General features: G+C 36.2%; 3 protein-coding genes across 3 annotated transcripts; 2 read left to right on the forward strand and 1 right to left on the reverse strand.

The window, feature by feature from the left end:
- The first annotated feature begins 1,913 nt into the window (after positions 1-1,913).
- LOC113756535 (protein argonaute 2-like) lies at positions 1,914-6,642 on the forward strand. Its single transcript, XM_027300174.1, has 3 exons — positions 1,914-2,833; positions 2,921-4,118; positions 4,709-6,642. The coding sequence occupies exons 1-3, from the start codon at positions 2,260-2,262 to the stop codon at positions 6,162-6,164; spliced, it is 3,228 nt and encodes a 1,075-aa protein (XP_027155975.1). The 5' UTR covers positions 1,914-2,259; the 3' UTR covers positions 6,165-6,642.
- A 76-nt stretch (positions 6,643-6,718) lies between these two features.
- LOC113756532 (putative E3 ubiquitin-protein ligase LIN) lies at positions 6,719-11,795 on the reverse strand. Its single transcript, XM_027300171.1, has 7 exons — positions 10,444-11,795; positions 10,170-10,305; positions 9,106-10,076; positions 8,845-8,992; positions 8,476-8,760; positions 7,794-8,103; positions 6,719-7,154 (listed from the first exon to the last, which is right to left on the reverse strand). Exons 1-7 carry the CDS (start codon positions 11,523-11,525, stop codon positions 7,024-7,026), a joined length of 3,063 nt encoding a protein of 1,020 aa, XP_027155972.1. The 5' UTR covers positions 11,526-11,795; the 3' UTR covers positions 6,719-7,023.
- A 9,074-nt stretch (positions 11,796-20,869) lies between these two features.
- Positions 20,870-26,665, forward strand: LOC113756582 (regulatory protein NPR3-like). The gene is made up of 4 exons (XM_027300217.1): positions 20,870-22,075; positions 23,108-23,861; positions 25,061-25,258; positions 26,144-26,665. Exons 1-4 carry the CDS (start codon positions 21,524-21,526, stop codon positions 26,404-26,406), a joined length of 1,767 nt encoding a protein of 588 aa, XP_027156018.1. The 5' UTR covers positions 20,870-21,523; the 3' UTR covers positions 26,407-26,665.
- Positions 26,666-26,971: the final 306 nt, after the last annotated feature.

Raw genomic sequence — 26,971 nt, forward strand, 5'->3', positions numbered from 1 at the left:
GTGCAATTGCACCCGTGAAATGACTATAGCTACGTCCTTGATGCATCTACCATAATGACATATGATGTCATTTTAAATTTATTCCTCTTACTTTCTTCTCAAAACTCATCTCTCTCTCTCTTTAAAGCTCAAAACTCTTCTTAATCTTTAGGAGATCTGATAATTAGAAACATGAGCAGATGTCCATGAAATTATAATTATTTTATCTCATTTTTCATTTTGGAACTTTATAATATAATTTTTATTATTCTTCAAATATGGAGTATCCTTTCTGCATATCTGTTTTTTGATATTTATTTATGTTTGATGATATATAATTTCTGCCATTAATGCAGATTTTAATGAAATTATGATATTTGATCAAAAAAATTTTGTTACCAAAAAAAAAGAGAGTAACTCCTATCACCAACATGAAAATTTTTCGCTTCTTCAACCTTTATAGACATAAAATATAAGATATATTTCCTACATTAACAGTGTATATACTGTCATCCCTGAATGAATGATAACTATGCAAATTTTGAATTCAAAATCTAACTTTTGCTTATGTGACATAGATTTACTGGTAGTAATGTATGCGCTCTCAGTGTATATAAGAATTATTCTACAATATATACTATTTCTTATTCTTTTCTTATTAGAGTGAAAATTTTCGTTTATCTATCTTTCTAGCATAAGAGACATAAATTACTCTAACGTCTTGACTGTCAATAATCTCAACTTTAATAAAGCACATAGAGTTATTATTATTATTATTTTTTTATTCTCTGGCGAAGGTTCAAAAGTACTTTCTCCGACACATTGACGTCATTTGAACAAATTCACCAAACAATTTGTTTTAGGGAATAAGGCAGTGGGAGTGAAAGGCATCAAGTCTTAGAAGTGTGAGTTTCATCTAACTATATGTTATCGTATTTATTCACTATTTGTGAGCAAGTTGTAATCTTGTAAAAAAATAACTTAATGCTGTTGATCCCATCATCGTGGGATAGTTATAGTTATTTGAAAAATAACCAGAAAAAAAATAATTAGGTTTTAATTATGAGTAAATTTTTTATACACTATCAGTGTTAGTGCATGACTTTTTTTCTAATTATTAGTGACATACATCTATGATTGCTAGTGTCAAAAAAAAAAAAAATCAGTACACTATTAATCCATAAAAAATTAATACTTTAATTATATAACACCATCTCTCTCTTACAGATAAATGTTCTAATGACCCTTAAAATAATTTGTAACAATATTGGTCCCAAGGTTGACTCTTAGAAAAATGGTTATGATTGTTTGGTTTGCAATTTATTTACACGTACAAATTTACTTGTATCATATTAACACGTTTTTTAACTATTTTTTTAATTTTACGTACATCATATTAAAAAGTGCTTAAGTTAAAAAGTTATTTTTAACTTAAGCACAAGTAAAACATTCTATCATGCAAATTATTGTGTTTGGATAGCAAATTATTCCAAATAATATATTTTTTGCATCATAAACACATTTTTCAATCCACCTTTTTATATTTTCAACCACATTTTTATCTCATATAAATCACATTACAAAATGTGCTATAATAATTATTCCAAATAATACTCTATCCAAACAAACCCAAATTTATTTGTTCATTTCAACAAATTTAAAATATTTTTTTTTAAAAATCAAATCCGAAACATTTTGCTTATACTTCCTTCCCTCCGCCTTTAAACTTAACTTGATAATTTGTGAAACCTTTAATCATCTATTTTAATGAGAATTTCTTGCATGTTGGGTCAAGACAACCCAAGTCAAATGATAGCTCGTCCAAGCGAAGTAGCAAAATCAACACGAAGATTCCCTTTTTCTCCAGGATCACCATCCCACCACTGTCACTTTCTCACGAAATCTTGCATCATTTGCTCCGTCTCTTCCTCCCGCTTTCCCCTACCCTTACACTCATTCCAATTCCCTTTCCCTCGGTTTTCATCGACCTCTCCGGAACCTTCTTGATCCTTCCCGTTTTCCCTCTTTTTACCTTTCCCTCCCCATCACTTTTTCCATTTCCTCCTTTCTACTTTTGTTCTTTCATGATTCTTGCCCACGAAGTAAAACCCTTTCCCGTCATTTCAGTTCTTGAACTCATCTTCTTGACTCTAAGTCACCTGCTACTCAGTCTACTCCTACTAGTATTTAAATTGGAAACAACCCATTTGCTTAATCCTCGCAGATTCTCTCAAACTTTTGTTTTTTAGCACTCTGATTTTATTGCATTTTTAAGCAAGAATGGAAGGAAAAAACTACGGCCGCGGAGGAACTGGTGGTGGCTCCTCTGGTCGTGGTCGGGGTGGTGGTGGTGCTGGTCGTGGTCGTGGTCGTGGTCGTAGCAGTGGAGGTGACGACCAGAGTTATGGAGGTAGACGGGGAAGGGGTCGTGGGACCCACATGGGTGGTGGTTACGATAGCAGGTTTCCAGGCGGTGGCGAGTCGGATCGGAGTTATAGGGGTCAGTACGACCAGCGTCAAGGGGACAGCGGTGGTCGTGGAGCTTGGGGTCGTGGGGCCCACGAGGGTGGCTATGCTCCGGCTGTCAGTGGTGGTGGGAGTGAAATGGATCAGCGTTACCGGGGTCAGTACCCCCAGCTGGAGGGTGGTAGAGGAGCTAGGGGTCCTGGGACCCAAGTGGCTGGCGGCGTCGGCGGCGGTGAGTTCATCCAGAAACTGCAGCAGCCAAGTGGCGGTGGTGTGGGACCCAGTGGCAGAGGGGCTTGGACTGGTAGGCCGTGGGGTCCATCTGCTTCTTCATCAAGTGCTCCGGCTCAGTATCAGCCCCGGCCTCAGCATCCTCAACCTACTCCTGGTATTGAGCTACCTTTTTTTTTTTTTGGAAGTTTCATTCGTTCTATAACTTGTACACGTTATAATTTTCCTATTTGTGCACATGAAGCTCTGCCGGACGTTCAGTCACTAAGGATTTCAGAGGAGAAGCCACTATCAGCTGAGGGGAAACCAGATAACAAACTTCTGCCTATCAAAAGGCCTGACAGGGGAATTCTTGCTGTCAGGACTGTCAAGCTTCTTGCTAATCATTTTCCAGTGAAATTCAACTCTGAGGGAATTATTACCCATTATGATGTCGATATTCAACAAGTTATGCCCGGTGGAAATCAGCCTCACAGGAGATCAATTCCCAAGGCTCTTTTGTCCTTGATTAAAGACAAGCTGTTTTCTGACGAGGGGTTCCCGGTAGATATGGTTACCTATGATGGGGAGAAGAATATTTTCAGTGCTGTTTCACTCCCCACTGGGGAATTCAAAGTTGAATTATCTGATGGGGAAGAGAATGTTCGCACTTATAAATTCGTCATCCAAAAAGTGAATCAGCTTAAGCTCTCTAACTTGAAAGACTACCTGTGTGGAAACCTCCCACATATTCCTCGTGATATACTGCAGGCCATGGACTTGGTCATGAAGCATAACCCGTCTATGCATAGGATCCCCGTAGGGCGAAGCTTTTTCTCCAAGAACGAACGCGGGGATGATCTTGGTCATGGGATTGCCGCATATAGAGGCTTCTACCAGAGCTTGAAGCCTACCTCGAACGGTCTAGCGCTGTGTTTGGACTACTCAGTTTTGGCATTCCGAAAGCCTCTGCCAGTTATCGACTTCCTGAAAGAGAATGTTGAAGGATTTCGAGGAGTGAATGATGTTATGAGGATGAGACGACAGGTTGAAAGTGCTTTGAAAGGGTTGAAAGTAAGAGTAACACATCGTAAAACCAAACAAAAGTATACCATATCAGGGCTCACCCGAGACATTACACGTTTGATTAAATTTTCACTTGTAGATCCAGATGGCCAGGTGCCACCAAGAGAAGTCAGCCTTGTTGACTACTTCAGGCAGAAATATGAGGAGAAAATTGCCCATCTCGATATTCCTTGCTTAGACCTTGGGAGAAAAGACAAGAAAAATGATGTACCAATGGAATTTTGTGTCTTGGTCGAAGGTCAGAGGTATTCCAAGGAATACTTGGAAAGAAATGAGAAAGATGCAGCCGTGTTATTAAAGCAAATATCGTTGGCTCCACCGGCAGTAAGAAAACGTACAATCTGTGACATGGTGCAGGCTGAGGATGGACCTGATGGGTATGTACCACTCAAAAAATCTCTTATGCATGGTCACTTTATCATTTATATCTTTTTGGTCTTTGCATAATGCAGCTTAGAAGATAATTTAAAATTTTAGGATAGTTCACTTTGGTGGAGGTAGAATCCCTGTGTCTGTGATTATAAAGACCGACTGTTCTTGAACTTGCTTGGTGAGCCAATCTTTAGATTGGTTGTACTATATATATATTCTTCAAATATTTTTTGGTCAAGCCCTTTGTTCCTCAAGTCTAGCGTTGAACAATGTGCTATAGGTACTGTTGCATTTGTCTATTGATAATTTCACTAGTGATTTTACGTTTTTCATGGAATGATCTATATGTAAGGCAAACAATTAGTCCATTATGATGGTGCTTGGATCATGAGGGATTGGAGTCCTGATATAATTAAAACCCCTATATGACCTTATATGGTGAAACATGTGCATCTGGTAAACCTACAGCAGTTTTGATGCGTGTGAACTTACCTGGTGGGCACTATGTATCATTTTGCATAGGACATGTGATTGCTGCCGTATGTTTGTTGCATATGACCCAGCTCATTGAGATTTTACCTTTGAAATGATGCAGAATTGTTGCTAAAGGCTTCAATATGCAACTTGAAAAATGTATGACATCTGTTGGAGGTCGAGTCCTCGGTGCACCTGAGTTGAAGCTAGGTGGTAAAAATGGCAATGTATATCCTGTAAGAGTTGACCAGGAGAAATGCCAGTGGAACCTTGTTGACAAATGTGTAGTACAAGGAAAACCAGTTGAGCGGTGGGCTTTGATAGATTTTACTTCATCAAGCCGTTACAGACTGCGAAAAGAAGACTTCATCAGGAACCTAATACAGCGTGCACGGAGACTGGGAATGCATATGCAGGAGCCTCTTGTTTGTCACTCGACTGGAATGGATGAATTCTATTCCGTTGATAGAATTGATGCCCTTCTTAGAAAGGTTATTGCTGATGCTAGACCTAGAAGTGGTTCACAGGGTACGCTGCAAATCATTGTCTGTGTAATGGCTGGAAAGGATCCTGGATATAAGTATCTTAAATGGGTCTCTGAGACACGAATTGGTGTGGTGACTCAGTGTTGTTTGTGCTCTCAAGCAAACAGGGGACAAGACCAGTATTTGGCAAATCTTTGTCTCAAGATTAATGCAAAGCTTGGAGGCAGCAATGTGGAGCTCAATGATAGGCTTCCTAATTTTGCTGATCAAGATTATGTTATGTTCATTGGGGCTGATGTGAATCATCCGGCTGCACGAAACTCTACATGTCCATCAATAGCAGCAGTTGTGGGCACAATTAACTGGCCTGCTGCCAATCGATATGCTGCAAGGGTTCAGCCCCAAGAGCACCGCAAGGAAAAGATCGTTAATTTTGGAAGTATTTGTCGTGATCTAGTTAGTACTTATGCCAAGCTCAACAAGATCAGACCAAAAAGAATTGTCGTATTCCGAGATGGTGTTAGTGAGGGGCAGTTTGATATGGTGCTAAATGAGGAGTTACTTGATCTAAAACGGGCCATCTGTGATGAGAATTATCAACCAACAATCACCCTTGTTGTGGCACAAAAGAGACACCACACTCGACTTTTCCTTGAAGGTGGGAGGGATAATAGAGTGGGAAATGTTCCTCCAGGAACCGTTGTGGACACAACAATTGTTCATCCCTTTGAGTTCGACTTCTACCTTTGTAGCCATTACGGAACCCTTGGGACGAGCAAGCCTACGCACTATTATGTTCTTTGGGATGAAAATGCGTTCACATCCGACAGGTTGCATCAGCTCATATACAATATGTGCTTCACTTATGCTCGATGCACTAAGCCTGTTTCACTAGTTCCGCCAGTCTATTATGCTGACCTTGTCGCCTACCGCGGACGAATGTTCCAAGAGGTAGTAATGGAGCAACCTCCAGCATCGTCTCCATCATCATCTTCTGCAACACCATCTGTATCATTGTCATCTTCTGCTTCGTTTGATCACAATTTCTATACTCTGCATCCAGACCTCCAAAATGTCATGTTTTTCGTCTAGGCAGCCTCATCAAGGCTGTCAGTCTCCTCCACTCTGGAGTAACGGAGATTGTTCACTCAAAGGAATACCCCGAAAACGCCGATCCAATCTCCTTTTCTAATCAACTAGCAAAGGAGTTTGTACGTGAATCTAATGGGTTTTCATGCCTTCTGCCCTCTGATGCTCGTCAGAGGATTTGTGCACCTCTTTTTTTATCACTTAAGCGTTGAGTTAGCTATATAAATAAGGACATTTCATGTTTTCAGATGATGGTTGGCTAGTCCATATCTTCATTGTCGTTAGGTGTGAGTGTGTTAGTTCTGAGAATTTGAGTCATGTTTTCCTTTAGGAACTACTGTCTTGTAAAATTCGGTTTGTGGCTTTAAATTGTTCTGAGTATCTGTTGTCCTGTGGTCATGCACGAGTTATAGTGCAGCAGGAATGTAAAATGTTGGAACCCTGTTAGTTTATGACCTGTTCTGCGATCCTTCTTTTTGTTTCTGACCTGTTTCTATCAAGTGAAAAATAACTGAGAATAATTAATAATAAAAAATCCTCGAATTTAATAACAAAAATAGCCAGAATTCCAAAATTTTCACCCTTCACCTATATAATAAGCAAATTTACACTACTAAATTATGGTCTTGTACAGGAGTTCCTTCTCAATCTGGAAATGAGAGTAGGGAATATATGGATTTTCATTCAAGTAGGCTTCAAATAAGGCCGAAAGAAAAAAAGTGAGGAAAAAAATTTACAGTTTATTTATATATTACACGCTCAATAAACAAATAATTGCCGTGGAAAAGAGGGGGAAACAAAAATTGTACAAGGCCTGCCTATGATCAGTCAAATGGACTAATTTTTCAGTGAAAACTGTCATCTACGCACCAGAATTTGAACTACTTGTGATGACTGAAATGAGCTCCTTTGCTGTCCATGTCACTTGGGAGAGATTGTCAAGCTCATTTACCAACTCTTTAGTCATCAATCTCTGTAATCTATCCACTCCATCTGTGTTAAAAGTGACAAAAAGGCAAAAAAAAAGAGGAGGGCAAATAATGTTAATGTAACCTTTTGTCAGTATCTTCGATTTTATTCCACTCCCTCCGTCCCATTTTAATACTCCTAGTTTTTTTTTATACAATTTAAGAAAAAGTAGTTAACTTTGTTGAAAAAATAAATGTAGGTTGATATTTTTCTAAAATACCCTTATATTAAATAGAGTACAACTTTATATTAATTATTCATGAAAACTTGAATTGATGGTTTATGGGAACTTGAATTGATGGTCAAGAAAGAATCAATTTTCATTCACATATCAAAATGTTTTGAAAAATCTAAATGTATTAAATGGCGTAGGTTATATTCAATAACAACCTATATTAAATAAGGTAGTCTATACTAATAACAACTTACCTTGAATAAGGGTATTTCAGATAAATTAAAAGATAACTACATTCTTCAATTAGAAAGTGGACTACAATTTGGGACAGACGAAAAAGGAAAACAGGACTATCAAAGTGGGACGGAGGAAGTATTATTTTTCTCATTCTGAAACTTTTTCTTGTTCCTTGTTTTTCTGCACAGCTTAGTAATCAGGTCATAAAACATGTCCTTTGATGTTATCATTGATTGATTATTATCTCATACCTGAACCCTTCAGGAGATTGAGCAGTGAAAAAGAAGCAAGAATTCTTTCCTCCATACTATTCTCATAGTTCAGAGCTTCTATTAGCTGTGGCGCAAGAATTGAGCATGCTAAAGTCTGAAGACTTCTTTCTCCAGACGAATGGAGAAAACTGCTTATCCAGGTAACAGTAACTAGGCTTGCTCTTGCTAACCGAGGTATGCCATTGGCCATGGAATCTGATAGAGCAACAAGTAAATTCCTTCCGCCACTTTTAAGCAGAATCATTGCTGTTCTCCTTCGCCAGTTTTCTGCTGCTGCATCCTCTCTCACCTGTAAAGTGTTGGCATAAAACGAATCCCACAGTGACAAGGAATTTAATGAGATGAAACAGACCAGCATACGAGGTAATTAAGGTAGGACCATATATAATATATAGTTCTTGCCGCTTGACTACATCTAAAATAGAGACATTGAAAGTCCAAGATTTGTTGCAGCATTATCAAAATCATCAACATTTAAATCCCATAACAGCACCCGAAGGGATTTATGGGGAGAGATTTGGAACTAGTAAAACTTCATTTTCATGCGCCTCGTCTTCTATTATTTCGCTTCATATCAAACCATTGAACACCTCACTGGAGTTGAAGCTGAAGAACATAAAAGTTGCTTTTGTGACCATTTTGGAAGCATGAAGCGACATACCAGGTTTGTGAAGTCATTGAATGCAACCTTGTTGCAGCTGAATGCGCCCAATGAGTTTTCATCAAAGCCTGCTTGTTTTAAGAGCCATTTTTCAGCAACTGGCTCTCCTGTATATGAAAAGTGACCTGCTAATATCAAGAGAGTCCTGGCTGACTGCTCCTGGACTTGCTCATTAAGCACTTGACAGTCCATTGCTTTTACAATTTCCTCTACAGCTTCACATCTATAAACACTACACTCAGAAGAATCTCCTGACAATTCAAGTCCAAGTACGCTAGGATCTCCCTGCAGAAGTTGATGTATGTGTCAGACGCATGCTGGATATCTAACGATGGAAAATCCAAGTGAAGGACTAGCTTTCCATCTTACCAAAATATCAAGCTGTAACAATATTGCTGCAACCAGAGGACGTTCTTCTGGTTGAGCCTTCTGAAGGTAGACCAACAAAATGTGTAAGGCATTCATTCTGCCCCATCCTTTGATCAGTTTACTTAGCAATTCAATTCTTTCATGATGCCTGGATTTGACAAATATGCAATATGAGTTTGATAAAATGCATTCCATTTACTAGTCCTTTCTCAATTTTCCCTATCTTCATGGAAGAAATATGCACAAGATAAAGGATCTTACCTATGAAGGCAGAAGAGCTCTGTTAGCAAAGCAAATGCTCGATTTTGAGTTTTCTTGTCTTTGAGGGCAAGGAGGGAAATGAAGGCTTGATTGTTGAAATTTTGGGCAAGATAGTGGCGACAACTTCCATCAGCCTGAATACAATAATAGATGATTGATGCAGCTTTGTTCTTTTCAACTATGTCCCCTATCTCCACCCTTCTCAGCAGCAAGTTCAATCCGCCAACAGCAACAACATATCTAGCATTCTCCATATTTTTATCTTCATCAAAACAATTAAGAAGTTGATCTAAGAAATAATATGCCGCCACTTGAGGACTGCAATGGATGGTAAATAAGGTTTGCAAATGATCCCCAAATTCTAATATCCGGAGGACCAGTGGAATCCATTCCATTGCTATCATCTGTTTTGCCTTTGGCTTGACTAGATAGAGGAGAATCGAAGCTTTCAGAAATAGACTGTTGTCCCTCAACAGTCTTGCAAAGATATCAAGCTGGGGGTCAAAATTCATTATGATATTTGCATTCAACTCTTGTTTCGTCACAATTTGTGCTAATAGTGAGATTGCAAGTTCTAAGATTTCATCATCGCTGGATGCAGACAAAACATCCATTATTGCTTCAATAACTTGTGCCTTAGATATTGCTGTTTCAACCGTAGGATCGCCATGAGAATTGAGCCAAGCATTGGCCATCAAACGGATTGCTGTTTCACAATCAGCAAGGCTATCAGAGGTGCAAATCGTTCTAACAGCTGTACTCAGGTCATTTGACAGAGATATTCGTCTTTTTCGATCCTTCTCTACTGAGGCATTGGGCAGTGTATTGTCTTTGCATACTCCATGTTGTGCCATGTCACTCCTGCAATTGAAAAGGCGGAAGTAGTCTGATTTTTTGTTGTCCGGCCAAAGTTTAGCGTGTACTTTTCTGTCACTTAAGGTTGATGATCTTTGGCTGCCAAAAGATCTTGACTGCAGCAAAATTAAAACAAATATCAGGGAGGAGGAATCCTTTGAAGAACGTAAGCTAAATTTAGAACTTTTCTGGAGGTTCAAGTTACCTACTTCCATGTCAATTTTATCTTCCTTTCTGAAAAACTTCTCTTGGTCTTCTGGACATGAATGATAGCTTAAATTTTCGTGCTTGTCATTCCCCCACGTTGAATGCCTCTCCAGAATGGGGCCAAAAATAGCTCGATAACTTCAAAATTTGGACAATTAGTGAAGAAGAAAAAGGTTCAGATTGCAGAATATCAAAGTATGCAATAGATACATAGAAGTGTTTACCACTACATTTTTGCTCAATACATTTAACATAATGCATATCGCTATCGCTTACAGAGATGATTTGTTGGAAGAATGTGAACTAAAGGATTCAGAATGTCTCCTTGAAGGCGCACCATTCGCTGTTGAAGGCAGATGCACTGAAGGAACAGCAGGGGCTTTAGCACCATCCTTGAGCCACTCCTTGTAGTAAAGTGCAAACTTCTGCGTCCCAATGTCCATTTGGTCATTGTAAGCCTTGTCCAAAGCTTTCATTTTTGTTTCTTCGTCAGGATACATTGAGTTTGAAAGAGATTCAAGTTCCTCATTGTACCAAATCTTGATATGAAGAAGGTGAGGAAGAAACAGGTGCTCCCAAACTTCAGGGAGCAAATTTGTTCGAGCGATATGAGGCGAATCACAAAAAACATGCAGGAGATGTCTTGCTGATACTCGATCACTTCTATATACCTTGTAAACAATTGATAAGTAGAGCTCTGCACAAGCAGCAAGCTGAGAATTTTGCCTCCTACATGTTGCACTTGTTCCATTCTTTGAGCTTTTAGAATTTACAGATGAAATAGTACTGCCTAATAGCCTAATGCAGTACTGCAATGACTTCACATTGAGTTCTTTTTCTGGCCCTTGATGTTCTACCAATCTCTCAACAACCTCAATCCCCGATTGCATATTCTCCAAATCTCCACTTTCTGAATCCTTATTCCTAGTAAAACAGGAGTAGCACTTAGCTCTTATGCTTTCGCGAAATTTCTTATCTCTCAAATACTGGCCAATGTAACCACTAAGTATAGAAACAACTGCTCTAATAGCTACTTCATCAAGTGCAGGCTCATTTCTCCTAAAGAATCCCTCATCTATAGTCCCTGTCATCGATATCCCTGAATCAGAGCCTGCTCTTCTTGTTGAAATAGACGCAACAGAACCATTACGTGATGAGGCCTTGCCGCTCTTCTGCTTGGGAGCGTCGAAGCTTCTTCGACGATCATGGCAAACATAAATAGGCAAAACAATGGACTCATCTCGTGCTCTTCTATCTCTGAACTTCACCTTCTTTTGATGACTTTTTATGTTGTCTTTCTGCCTCTCGAATCCTTCTTCGACTAGCAGTTCCTGCAGAGATGCCATGCTACTGTTCATTGGATAAGGAGGTGAAGGGCCAGAAGAAAGGCAGCTGTACAATCATTCCCTCGAAAGCCAGAGCAAACAATTATTGCAACTATAGTCAAAAGTTCAAGAATTGATGAAAGCCACAAAGAAATAAGGACAAAAATGGATTGGCTGATGATTGGTAACTTCTTAGATTTTGTATCAAAACCGTTAAGCACGATATTCCTAGGAATATACACAAGACATATGAGTTGTACATTAATTTCTGATTTCGGTATCGGCAAAATTTAAGAACTGAAAATAGGATTTCAAAGTAATTTAATATGCTTTTTGGTCTTACAGAAATGGACCTGCAGGTTCAAAGTAGTTTATATATTGATTCCCGCCTGGGGACTGCCGGTTCTTGATGTTTAGGCAGCTGAAACAACCATGCATCATTAGATTTTTCTCTCTTTTGGTTTCTAAAGCGATTTTTATTCGTATAATGTATCGGTTCTTGGCTTGAGTTCGACTTAAACACTAAATTGTGATGTTCTATTTCGATATCTTGACTCGAGCTTAATCAATTTCAAGTTCAATCGATACACTTATCACATTTAGTAATCAGTTCAATTCGCTTGCAACCCTAGTCTACACAAAACATTACGTAAAATAGACTAATTAGGCTATACATATTAATGCTGCATTTATATCACTAGAAGCTTGATGACAATAATGATATTTATCACTGTTTAAGGTCCATCCACTTCAATGGAGGAATAGATCCTCCATTAGACAATTATATTCTAGGATTTGTTTCAACAAAAACTTTTGCATAACCCAAACCATTTTCAGAATAAATTAAATCAGAACATGTTAATCACTAATGTAATATCTAAATGGTACATAATTCTTCTTGAACAAACACAAGCAAGTGCTTCCAAAACATGGTATATGAAATGCTTCTTTCTTAGCTGGTTGGACAACTTTGGAATTATTTGAGAAGTTGGCATAGAAAGCGATAATGGCAAACAGATGAGTTGCACTCGCGCTGAAGTGATAATCATCATGCATGTGCTTCTTGACTTTTTGTGGTCTTTGTTTCTTGTCCTTTCTCTTAACTCCCACCTCTCGTTTCAGAGGTGCCCTCTCTTTCTGGTGTCAAATATGGTCCCGTTCATTTCTGCTTCAGAGTTGATCCACTGGTCCATAGTTTGTGGTACTAATTAAATTTTTGGAGGATTATTTTTTGGGCATCTTCATACAAATTCTCTGTTGTAGCAATTTTTTTTTCTTCGCTGAATATGATTGAGAAGTAAAAATGTGATTGCAAAATATGTTTGAAGTTTTTCAAGAATTGTTTGCGGTCGTTCATTTCATATTAGCGAGGCAAATCTTCGATGAAAAAGGGCAAATTCAGCTGCTTAAAATGCTTCTTCTTCTGCTTAACATGTTTACGGTCGTTCATTTCAATCTGGGTTTGTTTGGATAGAGTGTTATTTGAAATAATTAATATAATACTTTTTGTGATGTGATATATGTGAAATAAAAAGATGATTGGCAATATAAAAAAATGAGTTGAGAAATGTGTTAATGATGTAAGTGAAATATTATTTGAAAAAATTTGATATATTTCTCTTTTGTGAAAAGTAACAAGGAAAAAAGTTTTAATTTATCACTTTTTTTAATCTGTATTTTCTTTATTCGTGAATTTATACTATGAAGTCACCTATAAGAAGCAATTCAAAAGGACGATATTTCTAAACGATAGATACAAATATGAAAATTTTTAAAATCAAGGAGGTGTGCTATTTTTTAATTTGCTTTATCGCTTAAGTCGTAGCTTAGTATAGAATTTTTCTTAGTCAAAGAGATTATTTATTTTGTACCTTAACACTTGGGGACCGGTCCATTTTGGGGGCACGAATGTGAGCTGGACTTCCCCTCCCTCGTGGAGTTCAAGTTCTCGTGTATAAGAAAAACTCCACGAAAAAGTTTTTCACTCAAAAACTCTTTATGTGAGTTGAGTGAAAATTTCTTTATGTGAGTTTAATGACTTTTTTAGCCACAAAAAAAGTTTTGATGACCAAAGGCGCCATTTTGAATAATTGAGTGATCATTTCGGCCATTCACTCGTTATTAAATAATAGTCTAAGCAAATTATTAAATAATCGTCCCCCATTGCAATCATGACCTTGTTGAAAACTCGTCATGTTCGTCATGTATATTATTTAGTGGCGTAAATTTGAAGGTGGAGAAAAGAATTATTCTAGTGCCTTTTTCACATCACTCGATATGGACAAATCTCCATAAAAAAATCCCCCTTTCTTTGTGGAAAATGTAAATGATATTAATTATTTGCATATCACGTGACGAACTCTCGTACATTTTCCACGCTCTTGGTGTAAAGATGTCTCTATAAAAGATGTTCTTTATTTGTTGGGTCTAATCTGTCTAATCACTGCTCATTAGCACTTGTTAAGATATATTTCGAGTGTGTGTTTTTAAAAATATAAAATTAATTAAAAAAATAAATAAATATGAATAAAGATAGATAAAATTAAATAGGTAAAGTATATAAATATAAAAATAGTAATAAGGGTTTTTCTAACGGATGCTCACAGAGCACTCGTTAACACACTTACATTATATCTAATTTACCATGTATAAACACACACTAACAATTACTATTTTTTTTTTTTTGCATTTATATACTTTTCATAATTAATCCTCTTGCATTTATACGTTTTCTGTAATTAATTAATGTTATATTTCAAAAAATCTAACATCTGAAATACATCTTAGTGAATGTCATATGCGTACCCCGTTAGATAGACCTTAGTAATAAATGTTAGTATGTCTATATATATGATAAGTTAGATAAATTTTAGGCGTTAACGAGTATCAAATGAACACTCATTAGAAAAACTCTTATGTATTTAGTGAAACGTAATTGGTACTTGTACATCATGTGACACTATGGTCCTGTTTGGCAAGTGAATTTTTCTGGTATTTGTCTAAAATTTTATTGTAACTTACTGTAGAAGTTTTTTAAAAAATTTTTGAAGTGTGTAAATTTTTGAATATTTTGAAGTGTATAGTTTAAAAACTTTGAAAAGTTTTTTGAGATTATTATAGTTAAAGTTTTTAAAAAACTTGTAGCAGATAAACTTGGCAAAAAACTTGTCTGTCAAACAAGGCATATGATACGTGTTGTACGTCTAGATTTCAAGTTCCCTGTATGGGAGAGTTCGTGCCCCGTTGATCACACGTCTAGTATGCGTTCAACATCACTAACGAGTGAGTGCAAGAATAACTTGAAAGGCTTAGTAGTTACGGACTGCCATGCAACAAACCAATAACTGCAGCCTAGCTGGGCTCACGCAGGCAACTGAGCCATACAGCCCTTTGCACACCATCTCGCACCAACTTTTGCCAGGATGAAGATCAAAGAACCAGGAGTTTGAGTATGTAATTTTAGTGATTAAATCCATCCCAGATATGTAAATGTTGTTTCCTTCATTTTAAAACAATTGCAGGAAAACTTGTATAACACTTTGAGTAATTTTTGCTATGACATGTATAATCTTTTATACACTGTCAGTGTATACACTTTGAAACTTAAATTTTACACGTGTCATATATCTAACCGTGATAGTGCATACACCGTCACTGTATATAAGATTTACTCTATATGGATTAATGTTATATATACTGACAGTATATATACTTTCACAATTAGATACATGACACATAATTCGAATTTGAATTTGAAACTCAAATTTTGCACATGTGTCGTATATTTAATCGTGATAATATATATACCGTTAGTGTACATGACATTTACTCTATATGTGTGTGTGTGTGCGCGCGCGCGGGGCTTTAGTAAATAGCTCACATCCAATTGTTGGATTTGAGAACCTATCTTAATATTTTTTTTTTCCCTTGCTATAAATCCAAGTGCACCTTGCTTTTATTTCGTTGTGCCTCTATTAGCATTTCTTGTGTTTAATTGTTATTTGCTTGTGTGATTATAATGCCCTGAATTATTGGAGTAAGCTGCGAGCAAATTAAGCGCTGCTTATCTTATACTCCAACATCTTGTTGAGCTTATGCGGGAATTCAAGTTGTCACATGAAATACTTTAATCATGTAATTCCTTTTTTGTTAATCCCCTATCACAATTTATGCAACTTATTTAAGACAGGAAAAAAAAAAGAAGAGAAGAAGTAAAAATCATTAAAAAAGAAGAAGAAGAAGACGAAGTAAGATTTCTCATAGATCATGAAGTCAAAATTCATTATCGTGTGCGTGTCTAATCAAGACATATGAGTAAGATTAAGCTGTCAGGATTAAGCTGTGAGTAAGATCAAGGGCTTCTGCCCTTGATCCTATAAGTAAGACTGAACTATACTGATGTTTTTGTGTTTAATCAATCTATTAATTGCATGACACATGTCTAATTTGACTAATTAAGTGCGGTAATCTTAAGTCGCTTTACAATTAAGTACTAATAAGCATTCATTATGCGGTTATCATAGTAAAATAAAGAAGAGAAAAGTAAAAATCTTTAAAAAGAAAGAAGAAGATGGTCCATCATTATTACCGCTCCAATAGAATTTAGACATCAAGTTGGTACTTTGACCGACTTCTTTGCACTACTTAATGTATAGTTTGAAGCCCCTTCTACCAACCAACCACTTCTAGAGTGAGCTTTAAACCTCTCTGGAGGTGTAGGTCAAGCCGTCAAGGGAGCCTATATTCTTGATCAGAATTTCCTGAAAATTTCACCGCGTGTATGAAAATGCACCCGTCTAGTCAAAAAAGAAAAAAGAGAAACCTCTTGTACCAAAAAAAATGTATAGTTTGAAACTAGACATGCTATTTTTAGTCTGAAGTTTTTTTTTTTATAACAAAACATATTTCATTAACGGATGGCTGGAAATCATCCAACACGATTGATATACATCATTACCCTAATAGTAGAAAAAACATGCACTAAAATTATAGATCTGCAATTTAACAGATACAAAAGACATGAGAAATTAAGAACAGATATAAAAAGTACTATCAATTTTAAAATCATCTCTTCATAGAATAAATCGTTGCAGCCCACTCTGTGCATGTTGCAATCGTCAAATTTGCTAATTAATGGTTGTAAGCTCCAATAAAAATGATGAGATCTGCCGATATAGACCCAAATCAAGACATGCGAGTAAGATTAAACTGTGAGCAAGATTCACGGCGAGTAGCCCTTGATCTTACGAGTAAGATTGAATTGTGAGGATGTTTTTGTGTCTAATCAATCTCTTAATTGCATGACACGTGTCAAATTTGACTAATTAAAAGTGGTAATCACTAGGCTACTTTACAGTTAAGTGCTAATAAGCATTCACTATGTGGTTATCAATGTGGCAGTGAATTGCTCTTTTCAATGTGGAGGAGATCCTTGCTGTGCTTTGCATATCAACAACCATGATTTGTCCTTTCTTTTTTTTTTTTCCAAAAAATATAAGATAGGTGCTTTAACTATGTGTGTGTGTGTGTGTTTTTTTTTCTAAATCTTTTCTTTTCTGTGTGTGTTTTTGGAAAGATCATGCACAGATGTTTAGATGTTTAGAAATGGCCAGTTGTTATGTATATTAGTTCACAATGTTTAAAACGAAAAGTTCTGGGGGGGAAAAAAACGAAAGCTTACAATGCTTGGGGTTGCACTCCCAAGATTCTAGAAATCATAGAACTTCCCTTAAAATTTTTGAAATTTGTAGTTCGTCCCTCTCGGAAACTTCTTAAAGTTTATTGGTTTGCCCTTCCCAACGTATACTTATGCAGTTTGGCCCCCAGATCACAGTTCTTGCATCCTCTCATGCTTAAATCTTAGGAGTAGTTTGGTGGTTTAGATTTGGGCAGAAAATAAAAGAAAGGAACCACTTTTTGGAGAATTTTTTTTTTCATTTTCTGTGAATATTTTTTCTATATATTTTATAATCATCTTTTTATCTCACATACACCATATCCTAAAATGGCGTTATAATAATTTTTCTCCAATAACTCTTAAAAAAATACAATCCAAGTGAACTTTAAGTTTACTATCATTTAGGAGTTTTAAGGGGGACAGAGAAAAAGGACACAGCAGACTTGGAGGGATAAGAGTAGTGCCACAGTTTAAAAAAAAATGTTTCCATCCAATTTCAGGTAGAAAATGAGAGAAAGTTGCTGGCAGCTTATTTAATTTTTCTAAAATACCCAGTTTGTCAATAAAAAAGCTTTTGAATAAATTTTTAATGACTTAAATGTTCAAAATCATTCCCATTCATTTCCAAAATTCCCAAACAGCATTGGATACTCTTTTATTCTTTTCTCTCTCATAATTTAACTTCTTTCTTCTTTTCTTTTCTTGTCTAAAGTAAACTCCCAAATTAAGTATTTGAGTATATTGACATTTCACATTTGAAAAAAAAAATCCAATTGCATAATTATACCTACTGCCCTATATGTATAGTGAGGAACGACTCTCGAAATTTTGTAAAATTTGTCAACATAAGCCGGTTTAGTTAGTAAGAACGAGCCACTTCTTCACAAAATGTTATATGTTTGAATCCCATTGTTGATGTGAGAATTGTATTTGTAATCGATTTGTAAGAATCTCTATAAGTAATATTTGATTCTGGGCATGCCTTATCTTATGATAATAATCGAAGTCAAACTCACTCATTTATTATATAATATTATTTTTACCAAAAAAAAGGGAATCTTGTAAAAATGACGTAGCTTTAAGTTGAAAATTCGAATGCACAACTAGTTTGCAAATTCGTGTACGGTATATCTAACAAAGATTGTCAAATCCTTAATGTTGTAAACGATATAATGCATGCAACCCCCCATGTGTAAAATAATCTTGGTATGGCTGAATTAGTCCACAAAATTGACCCACTTAAGACAATTATAAATACGAATTCTGAACTTCTAATTGTTCAAGAAAAACAAAATGAAAGAGTTCACCATATTTGAAGAATCGAGCCCACTTGATCAATTTAGCCTAATTTAATTTTAATGAATTATTGATGACACCTCACTTTTTGTTAATAACATTTTCATTATCATTTGTGGAGTGATGTTAATATTTCTCTAATTTTATTCAGAACCTCTCTTGAGATTTTTAACAATTTCACTTAGCTCTCTCAAAATTTTAAGAATTACACATACCTCTCGTGCCATTTAAAATGATAGTATGATCCTTAAATATTTTAATGAAATTTCCTTATTTGGTATATTTATACTAAGAATGAGTTTTAAAATTATTTTTTCTTCTTTTTCCTCTTTTTATTTTTTGCTAACAAAACTATAGAACTATCAATATTACCTCCAGTTTCTGTTGTAATCAAATGTCAAGCTGATAATTTTTTACACGAGTTACCTTTATATGTGATCCAATGTTTTCGTTGATTTGTGTTTTTTTTGGTATTAAAATCAAAAATAAATTGAAAATAATGGCCTAAAACCATTGCCAAACTATGATAACCCACTGCTTGAAAATTTCATAGATTCTAGAAAAATTATTTCAGCACTTTCTGCTCAAATCTAAATCTATAGTAAAATACCATCAAAAGTATCTTATCATATTGATAAAATTACCATTACAGTTGTTTTTTAAATAGTAGGCATAGACATGGACACCTTTTTCTTTACTAGATAAGTTTATAATTGTATAGAGAATGAAATTAAAACTCATTACACAAGGACATTTTAGGGTATTTGCTTAAAAATTTGATCAAGTCAATGTTATTTTAGGGCTGGGTTGCCAAAATTATCAAATCAAGAGAGATTGGTATAATTTTGCAAATCTTGACGGAGCTCGGTGAAATTATCATAAACCTCAGGGGAGGTCTCTGAAATTATCCCTTAATTTTACTGGGGATGAAATATAACACAAGACTGACGTAATCGACATTATTTCCATTCCCATTACCAATTGTTGGACTGACGTGGCTCTTAAACGTTAGCAAAGGCCCGCTGTGACGTGACGTCATTCGCAGCGTCACCCTACCGACTTCAGCTGATAAATAAAAGGTAACAACCGACAAATGAACCCCACCAATACACGAGGCAAAAAGGCCCGAGAATAAACGGGTGGGTCGAATCCGGGTTGGATTCGAGTGGACATTATTCTTTTTATAATATATTGGCTAAGTAAGTCAAGGAAAATCAAACAAATGTTTAATGTGCTGAAAATCAATCAAGCGACAAATTATTGGTTAAATCTAAGGTTGAAGATGGTGAATAAAAGCATTGTTTATGTGTCTACTTAGACTATTAAATCTTTTGAGGTTCGAGGTAGTGTTAAAAAAAAGAAAGAAAGAAAGAAAAAGAATACAATCTGCTAATTTGAAATTATGTATCTTAACTTTATCAAATATTTCAATATTAAGGTTGTAGCTCCTAAAACAAATTCATTTTATCCTTAACTAAAACTAATAATATGTTATGCAAAATGGAAATATATACATATACATACATATATATATATATATGTGTGTGTGTGTGTGAAAATTAGTTTTATTAGAAAGTTAAATATGTACTATAATATTCTTGTGCTATGTCCTCTCCAAATTGTTTTAACGTACTAGCTATTTGGCTAAGACCAAAAAAGCAATTGGATGGTAGTTAATCATTAAATGATTTATGTAAAATTTTTATTCTAATTTTAACATAACCAAATTTTAAATGCAAGGAAAATTTTTTAAGGTTGTTCCTTAATCTTCCACTCAATGCCACTTTTGACTTCAAATTTTTTAAAAAAAGCAACAAATAAAATTTTAAAAGTTCCATTTTATATGCTCACACCCTTAACTCAACCCCAATCGAGCCATTGAAATAAAAAATAAATAGAAAATTAGCAAACCTAACAAATAAACATCATACAACTATAAAATCGATTATATACAATGTTACTAATTGCAAAGTCTGAGAATAAAAGTTGTAAAATTTTCTTCTTAAAAGAAAAAAATGTTATACGTATACATATATATATGTGTGTGTGTTAAAACACAAGATGGAGAGAAAACTCATTTTGGACCACAAAACTTGTTATCCATTTAACTTATTATAGTCCCTTAACTCATTTTGGAAACCAAAAAAGAAAAGGGTAATCGGGCTTGAATACGGGTTGAGCCAAAATAAAACCCGATCCTTAAACGAGTTTTGGCGAGAAGAAGAAAAATGCAAGTGAGAAACTTCCACCTAGAGTTCCTGCTGTCTCCTCCTTTTCGTGGTGGTCGTCGTCTTTCATTACGAAACTTCTCTTTTCTGACCCCTCGTGGGCCCCATTAGAGCAGGTATCTATGACTCATTTTTTTTTTCCTCTCTTTATGTTTTTCTTGATTCTTAAGTCTCTTTTTTGGTGGCATATAATTTCCAATTTTTCGGCTGCCGTTTAAAATTATCACATCTACTCAAGAGCTTAAGCTTCTGCGGTTGCAACACAATCTTGAATCTTCCAAATTTGGGTTCAATCCCAAAAGGGTCATTGTCAGAATAATTTCTTGTGACAGCTATTCCTCTTTTTTTTTGGCAATTTTTTGCTTTTTTTTTGGGCTTCTTTTTGGTTTTTAATTTAGGTGGAATGTTAGTACTTGTCAGATAAATAGTTCGCGTAATGATGCTGTCAAGCTAGTGATTCGAGTGAGGATGGTGGTGGTTTTGTTACCAAAGATTGAAGCTTTGATGAGTTCAGTTCAAATTTTCAGTTTGGGTAGATTTCAGTAATTGGATGAACTTAAGGTTAGATTTAGGAAACTGATTTTGTATTTTGGAGAATTTGGATGAGGACTGAAGAAATTCTCTGCCTGATTGGTGTTGGGAATTGGGATTCTTTGCTTGAAATTATCTGCTCATCAGGAGATAAGCATTGTAGCTTATTAGCTTAGCACTGGATCTTTGCTGAGTGAAGGGCGAGATGGAGTTTGTTTTCCCTTGCAGTGTTTTATCGGCTTATGGGTTGAATTCTATATGTAATGAAATGATCAGGCTTTGATGTGTGAACTAAAGTAATGGGTAGTCCTGCTGAGCAATCATCATCCATAAGTCTAACTTCATCATCTTTTGTATCAAATGGCTCCGATGGTTATAACACGAATGCCTCTGGTGGTACCTCTGAGGCAAGGTCTGCTCTTCAGATGATTAGCTTGAGCAAGCTCAGTAGTAATTTGGAGCAATTGTTGCCTGAGGCTGGCTGTGATTATAGTGATGCTGAGATTGAAGTTGAGGGGATATCAATAGGCATCCATCGATGCATTGTAGCTGCTAGGAGTAAATTTTTTCATGATCTTTTCAGAAAAGAGAAGGGATACGGCAGTAAAGATGATAAACCAAAGTACACCATGGAGGAGTTGTTGCCTTATGGTAAAGTCAGATATGAGGCTTTTCTTATTTTCTTAGGTTATTTGTATACTGGGAAGCTGAAGCCTTTCCCAGTTGAGGCGTCGAAATGTGTAGATGCCATGTGTGCCCATGATGCATGTAGACCTGCTATTGATTTTGCTGTGGAATTGATGTATGCATCTTCAATTTTTCAGATACCAGAGCTAGTCTCACTCTTTCAGGTTAATAATCTTCAATTGATTGTTGCAAATGTGTATCTCTGTCCCTTTTGTTCTTGCCCTTGACTTTTCGGAAACCAAGTTCACATGGTAAATACTGTCAATACTTAGCTTATCACATGTTTTCGGAAGCCAAGTTCACATGTTTCTATTATACTGTCAATACTTATCGTATCAGATATCATTAGCTGTCTAAATCTTGACTACCTTGCTTTATACATAAAAATAAAGCATTGATCTATACACTGCCTTTCTTCAACTCATTTTAATGATGCATTTAGTGTTTAGGCAATTCACTGTTCATTCCTAACTATCAAAGGTGCCACAGTTGGTTAGTTCATCCTGTGAGTATTTAAAATGGGGAATAATGAGGTCTGACATATAAGCTTTTAATATCAAATGGAGCTTCTTTTCTGCTTAATGCACTGAGATAATTAACTGGGCTACATGTATTAGTTTCTGAGTAAATGACACATAGTAAATTGTCAGGATAATGAGTTGACAGTTATAAAATCAAATCCAAAGTTGACATATTGTGATGCTTAGTTCAGTAACTTCTCTTCAGACTGAATTATTGGAAGCTCCCTTTTGTAGTGCTGAACAATTCCCATAGGGAAGGACTTAAGGTAGATTTGTAGCTAATCAGGCAGAAATGGATCAATTACCATAACATAGAAATTCCTTTTGAATTTCAATTTCCATCCAAACTATTCAGGAAAAACTTAAGGTACTTTGACCACTTTGTAGTTTCTATGGTTTGAAGTCTGGTGTAGACTCGAGCATTTATGCCCTAATGGTGATATTCTCCTTGAGAGGTCAATGGAATCTGTCTCTCTTGGAGAAAATGATTGGGGTGGATGAGTTTTTTTTTGGGGGACCCGCCCCAGGGAAGGGGGGGGGGGTCATCAAATAGCTCAGAAGATGAACACATTCTTCTGTTGATTAACTTGTAAAAGGATCTGCAGTAACCAATTAGTGTTAAGCTGGACAATGTTCTGCAATATTGACAGAATTTTCTTGTATCTTTGATTGCAGAGGCGTCTTCTCAATTTCATTGGCAAGGCTTTTGTTGAAGATGTCATCCCAATACTTGTAGCTGCCTATTATTGTCAATCAAACCAGCTTCTCAGTCAATGTATCGATAGAGTCTCAAGATCGGACATTGAAAGCATCTCTCTTGAGAAAGAGATCCCTTGTGAAATTGCAGAGAATATTAAATCATGTCGTCTGAAGTCTGATGCAGGAGAAAAAGATAATGTGGTACTAGTGGATCACTTGCATGAGAAGAGAATTAGGAGAATACACAAGGCTTTGGATTCTGATGATATTGAACTTGTCAGACTTCTCCTGACTGAGTCTGATGTAACTCTAGATGAAGCTTATGCTCTACATTATGCTGTCGCTTATTGTGATCCCAAGATTGTTTCTGAGCTTCTTGGTCTGAGTTTGGCTGACGTCAACCTCCAAAATGCTCGGGGTTACTCTGTACTTCATATTGCAGCTATGCGTAAGGAGCCATCCATTATTGTATCACTTTTGACCAAGGGGGCTTGTGTATCAGAAACAACATTGGATGGGCGGACTGCTGTTAGCATTTGCAGGAGGTTGACAAGGCCAAAGGATTATCATGCCAAAATCAACCTGGAGCGGGAATCAAGTAAAGATAAGATATGCATTGATGTCTTAGAGAGGGAGATGCTAAGGAATCCGGTGGCTGGAGATGCATCATTTTCTTCCCTCATACTGACTGATGACTTGCAAATGAGACTGCTCTACCTGGAAAACAGAGGTAGTGTTTTGGTGTTTGACTGCTGATATGTTCCTCTCTAATGTGGCAAAGGTGGTATTTACTAGTTTTTATTGTAGGCCTTAACTCTAAAAGCTTGTTCTCTTCTGGTCAATGGTTTGAAGTTATCATAAAGTTCTGTTTTACATCTATCCCTTGGAAATTTAGATTATATTTTGTCAGAGTGAGAAGAGGAGGAGAACCAAAAGGTGTTGTATATGCATTACTTTTTCCTATTTGCAAGAAAGGGAAGGAGATGAAGCAAGTGAAAGGGCATGCAACTCCTCTAAGCCCATTCTTCGCTGCCCTTTGAATTCAAGGGGTTGTAGGAGTTGAAGAGCTACAATGTGACTGCCTTAAGTGTGAAACTAAAAGTTAAACCGAGAGAAAAACAAGGGGAATATAGTTAAGTTAAAAAATAGAGTTATTTTGTTCATTAATGCATCTCTATTCCTTTTGCTTTCCTCTTCATTCCCTCCTCAACCCAAGCATATTGAGTGAATTATTACAATGTTTTTGTATGTTTGCTCTTTTGACCGGTACCAACAGTCCTTTTGAAACTTCTAAAGCTTTATTGCTCATCAATTGAACATCAAATTTTTTGTGCTGTACAGATTATCTGTACAGTATTATTTTCTGTGAAATTTGTTTAATGAATGAGTGATCTTTCAATCAGAAACTTATGCAAGTTAAGAAGACCTTATTTCTTTCTGTAAAGTACATTGAAAATGGTTCACACAACTAACATCCTGTGAGTTACAGAAAAAAGTTGGATTTTTGTTGGTAGCCTTTTCTTATAGTTCTTTTTCTTGTTCCACCTTGACATTTTAACATTTTATCAGTTATATGGAGACCGCTTGTTTAGCCGTTCATGATTATGTTATGACTGCATCACAATGAGTTTTTGATTCGCATCAATAGTTTAAAGCAATTTGATTTGTAAGGTTGCATAATTTGCATTCTGAGTTATTTATCCTAGTGCAAGATGTTCAGATCTAAAACAATTTTGTGATTTTAACACGCTATTATATTTCAGTCTTACTTACCATCATATGTAATTTTACCTATTCGAAAAATCTGCTTTTATAGTTTAGTAGCCTGTTTCACCCAAGTTTTTTCATTTTCTTATGCTTTTTTTTTTTTTTTTTTATGTTTTATATGATTGGAAATGGCTAAAGAGATTGGTTGATCTTATGTTGCAGTGGCATTTGCCCGATTGTTCTTCCCTGCTGAAGCTAAATTAGCCATGGAAATTGCAAATGCTGAGACAACAGCTGGGTTTGCTGGTCTTTTAGCTTCAAGAGGTTCAAGCGGGAACTTGAGGGAAGTTGATTTGAACGAGACACCGTTGGTGCAGAATAAGAGACTCCTTTCAAGAATAGATGTGCTATCAAAAACAGGTATATGCAAGCTCTAAGCATTCATCCCTAATCTAGAAACTGGTGCATTCATTTATTCAAAAAAATCTTGGTCCCTCCAACATCCATTTTGTCTGGAAAGTTAGGAGGCTGTTCCCATTTACAAAGTGATTGGGACCTTACAGCTTGATGTAAATGTGCTCAACCTTGTGAATGAAAGGAAAAGTTATTACTCAATTGTGGGAGTGATCAAATGCAGACAAAAGGAAATGGTAGTTGTTCATCTGCGCCTCACACACAAACATATGCTTATGCTCTCTCTACAAACATGGTAAAAAGATAAAAAGTAGACAGACAAGTTTGTTGAATCCGCCTTACTGCTTTTATGTCTATTGGAATCTCTGAGAGTCCCCACTCTTTTAAGTCTTTCTTATCTGGTTATATTTGTTAAGTTAAGCCACAATTGACCGATTTTATTTTCCTTCAGAAAGTTCTGACTGTGTATTTAAGCCCCTAAAATTGAACTAGGGAGTTCAGTTTATAGCTTCTCTGCATGGGGTAAAGCCGTAAAGTTACTTGACAATGCCAATGCCAATGGTGATAAATGTCTAGCAACAATACTGCTGTTTTTAGTTTGGTGGTAGAAACATGATCAGTAATGTTGTTCATGACAGTGTGGCCTCTATATTTGGTGAACTTGCTGCATACCCATCCAAGAAACATTACATTACTAGAGATCATATTTCTTTCAATAGTTTTTAAGAGTTTGCCCTACTACCGTTTATTTTGGAGGTTCTCAGAAACCACTACTACGTTCCCGGGGGGTTGTAAAGTCAAAGACCCTTGAGCTAGATAGTCCACTTCCATCCTTTGCGACTCTTTATCTTCTTTTGTTAACAGCTGTTCTTTAATTTGTCATGCTGACAGTTGAGCTAGGACGGCGCTATTTCCCTCATTGCTCCCAAGTGCTGGATAAATTCATGGAGGATGACTTGCCTGATTTGTTCTATCTTGAAAAAGGCAGTGTAGATGAGCAAAAAGCTAAGAAGCAGCGCTTCGTGGAGCTCAAAGGTGAAGTTCAGAAGGCATTCAGCAAGGACAAAGCTGAGCTCCACCGCTGTGGTTTGTCTTCCTCATCATCTTCGTCTTCGTTGATAGAAGGTGTAAATTGCAAAGCTAGGAAACTGTAAGGACATGTTCAACCCTGTAAAGGTTATGTGAAATCTACCCTGAAGCATAGTTTTGTACTTTTGTGTGGAAGTGCAGCTGACACCCTTGAGCCATGGTTTTGTATGCAAGTGTTTTGAGGAGCAATTTTCTCTTAGTGTTAAAAGCTGCAGGACTCAGAGCGAATCCTTTGGATATCTAACTTGCCAATGTATAATTCAGAAGTTAGACCAAGGGAAAATTGGTCATGAATGCTGAATCTTTGTGCAATTTAATTATGAAGGTGCAAGGTAACGCGATAGATAGTGACACTAATATGCTATCATGTAGCTTGAATTTGCCTTGCAAATTTAGCCCAAAGAAACAATTCCATCACCAACGAATTGATTATTATGTGTTTGGGATTGGAATTGCCGTCAAATCAAGATTCAAAAGTCACTCTGAAATTTTCAATCAATCCGTTATGAGCAGTTTTACAAGAAAAGAATTAGATGCTTTCACCCAACCAAAGAAACAAGGAGAAAGAGAGAGAGATTGGATGGTTTGACCAGTTGTATGGAAACAAACACTAAAAGAATCAGTCAAAAC

This window comes from Coffea eugenioides, unplaced genomic scaffold (genome assembly GCF_003713205.1).
Source record: "Coffea eugenioides isolate CCC68of unplaced genomic scaffold, Ceug_1.0 ScVebR1_23;HRSCAF=104, whole genome shotgun sequence".
Taxonomy (NCBI): Eukaryota; Viridiplantae; Streptophyta; class Magnoliopsida; order Gentianales; family Rubiaceae; genus Coffea; species Coffea eugenioides.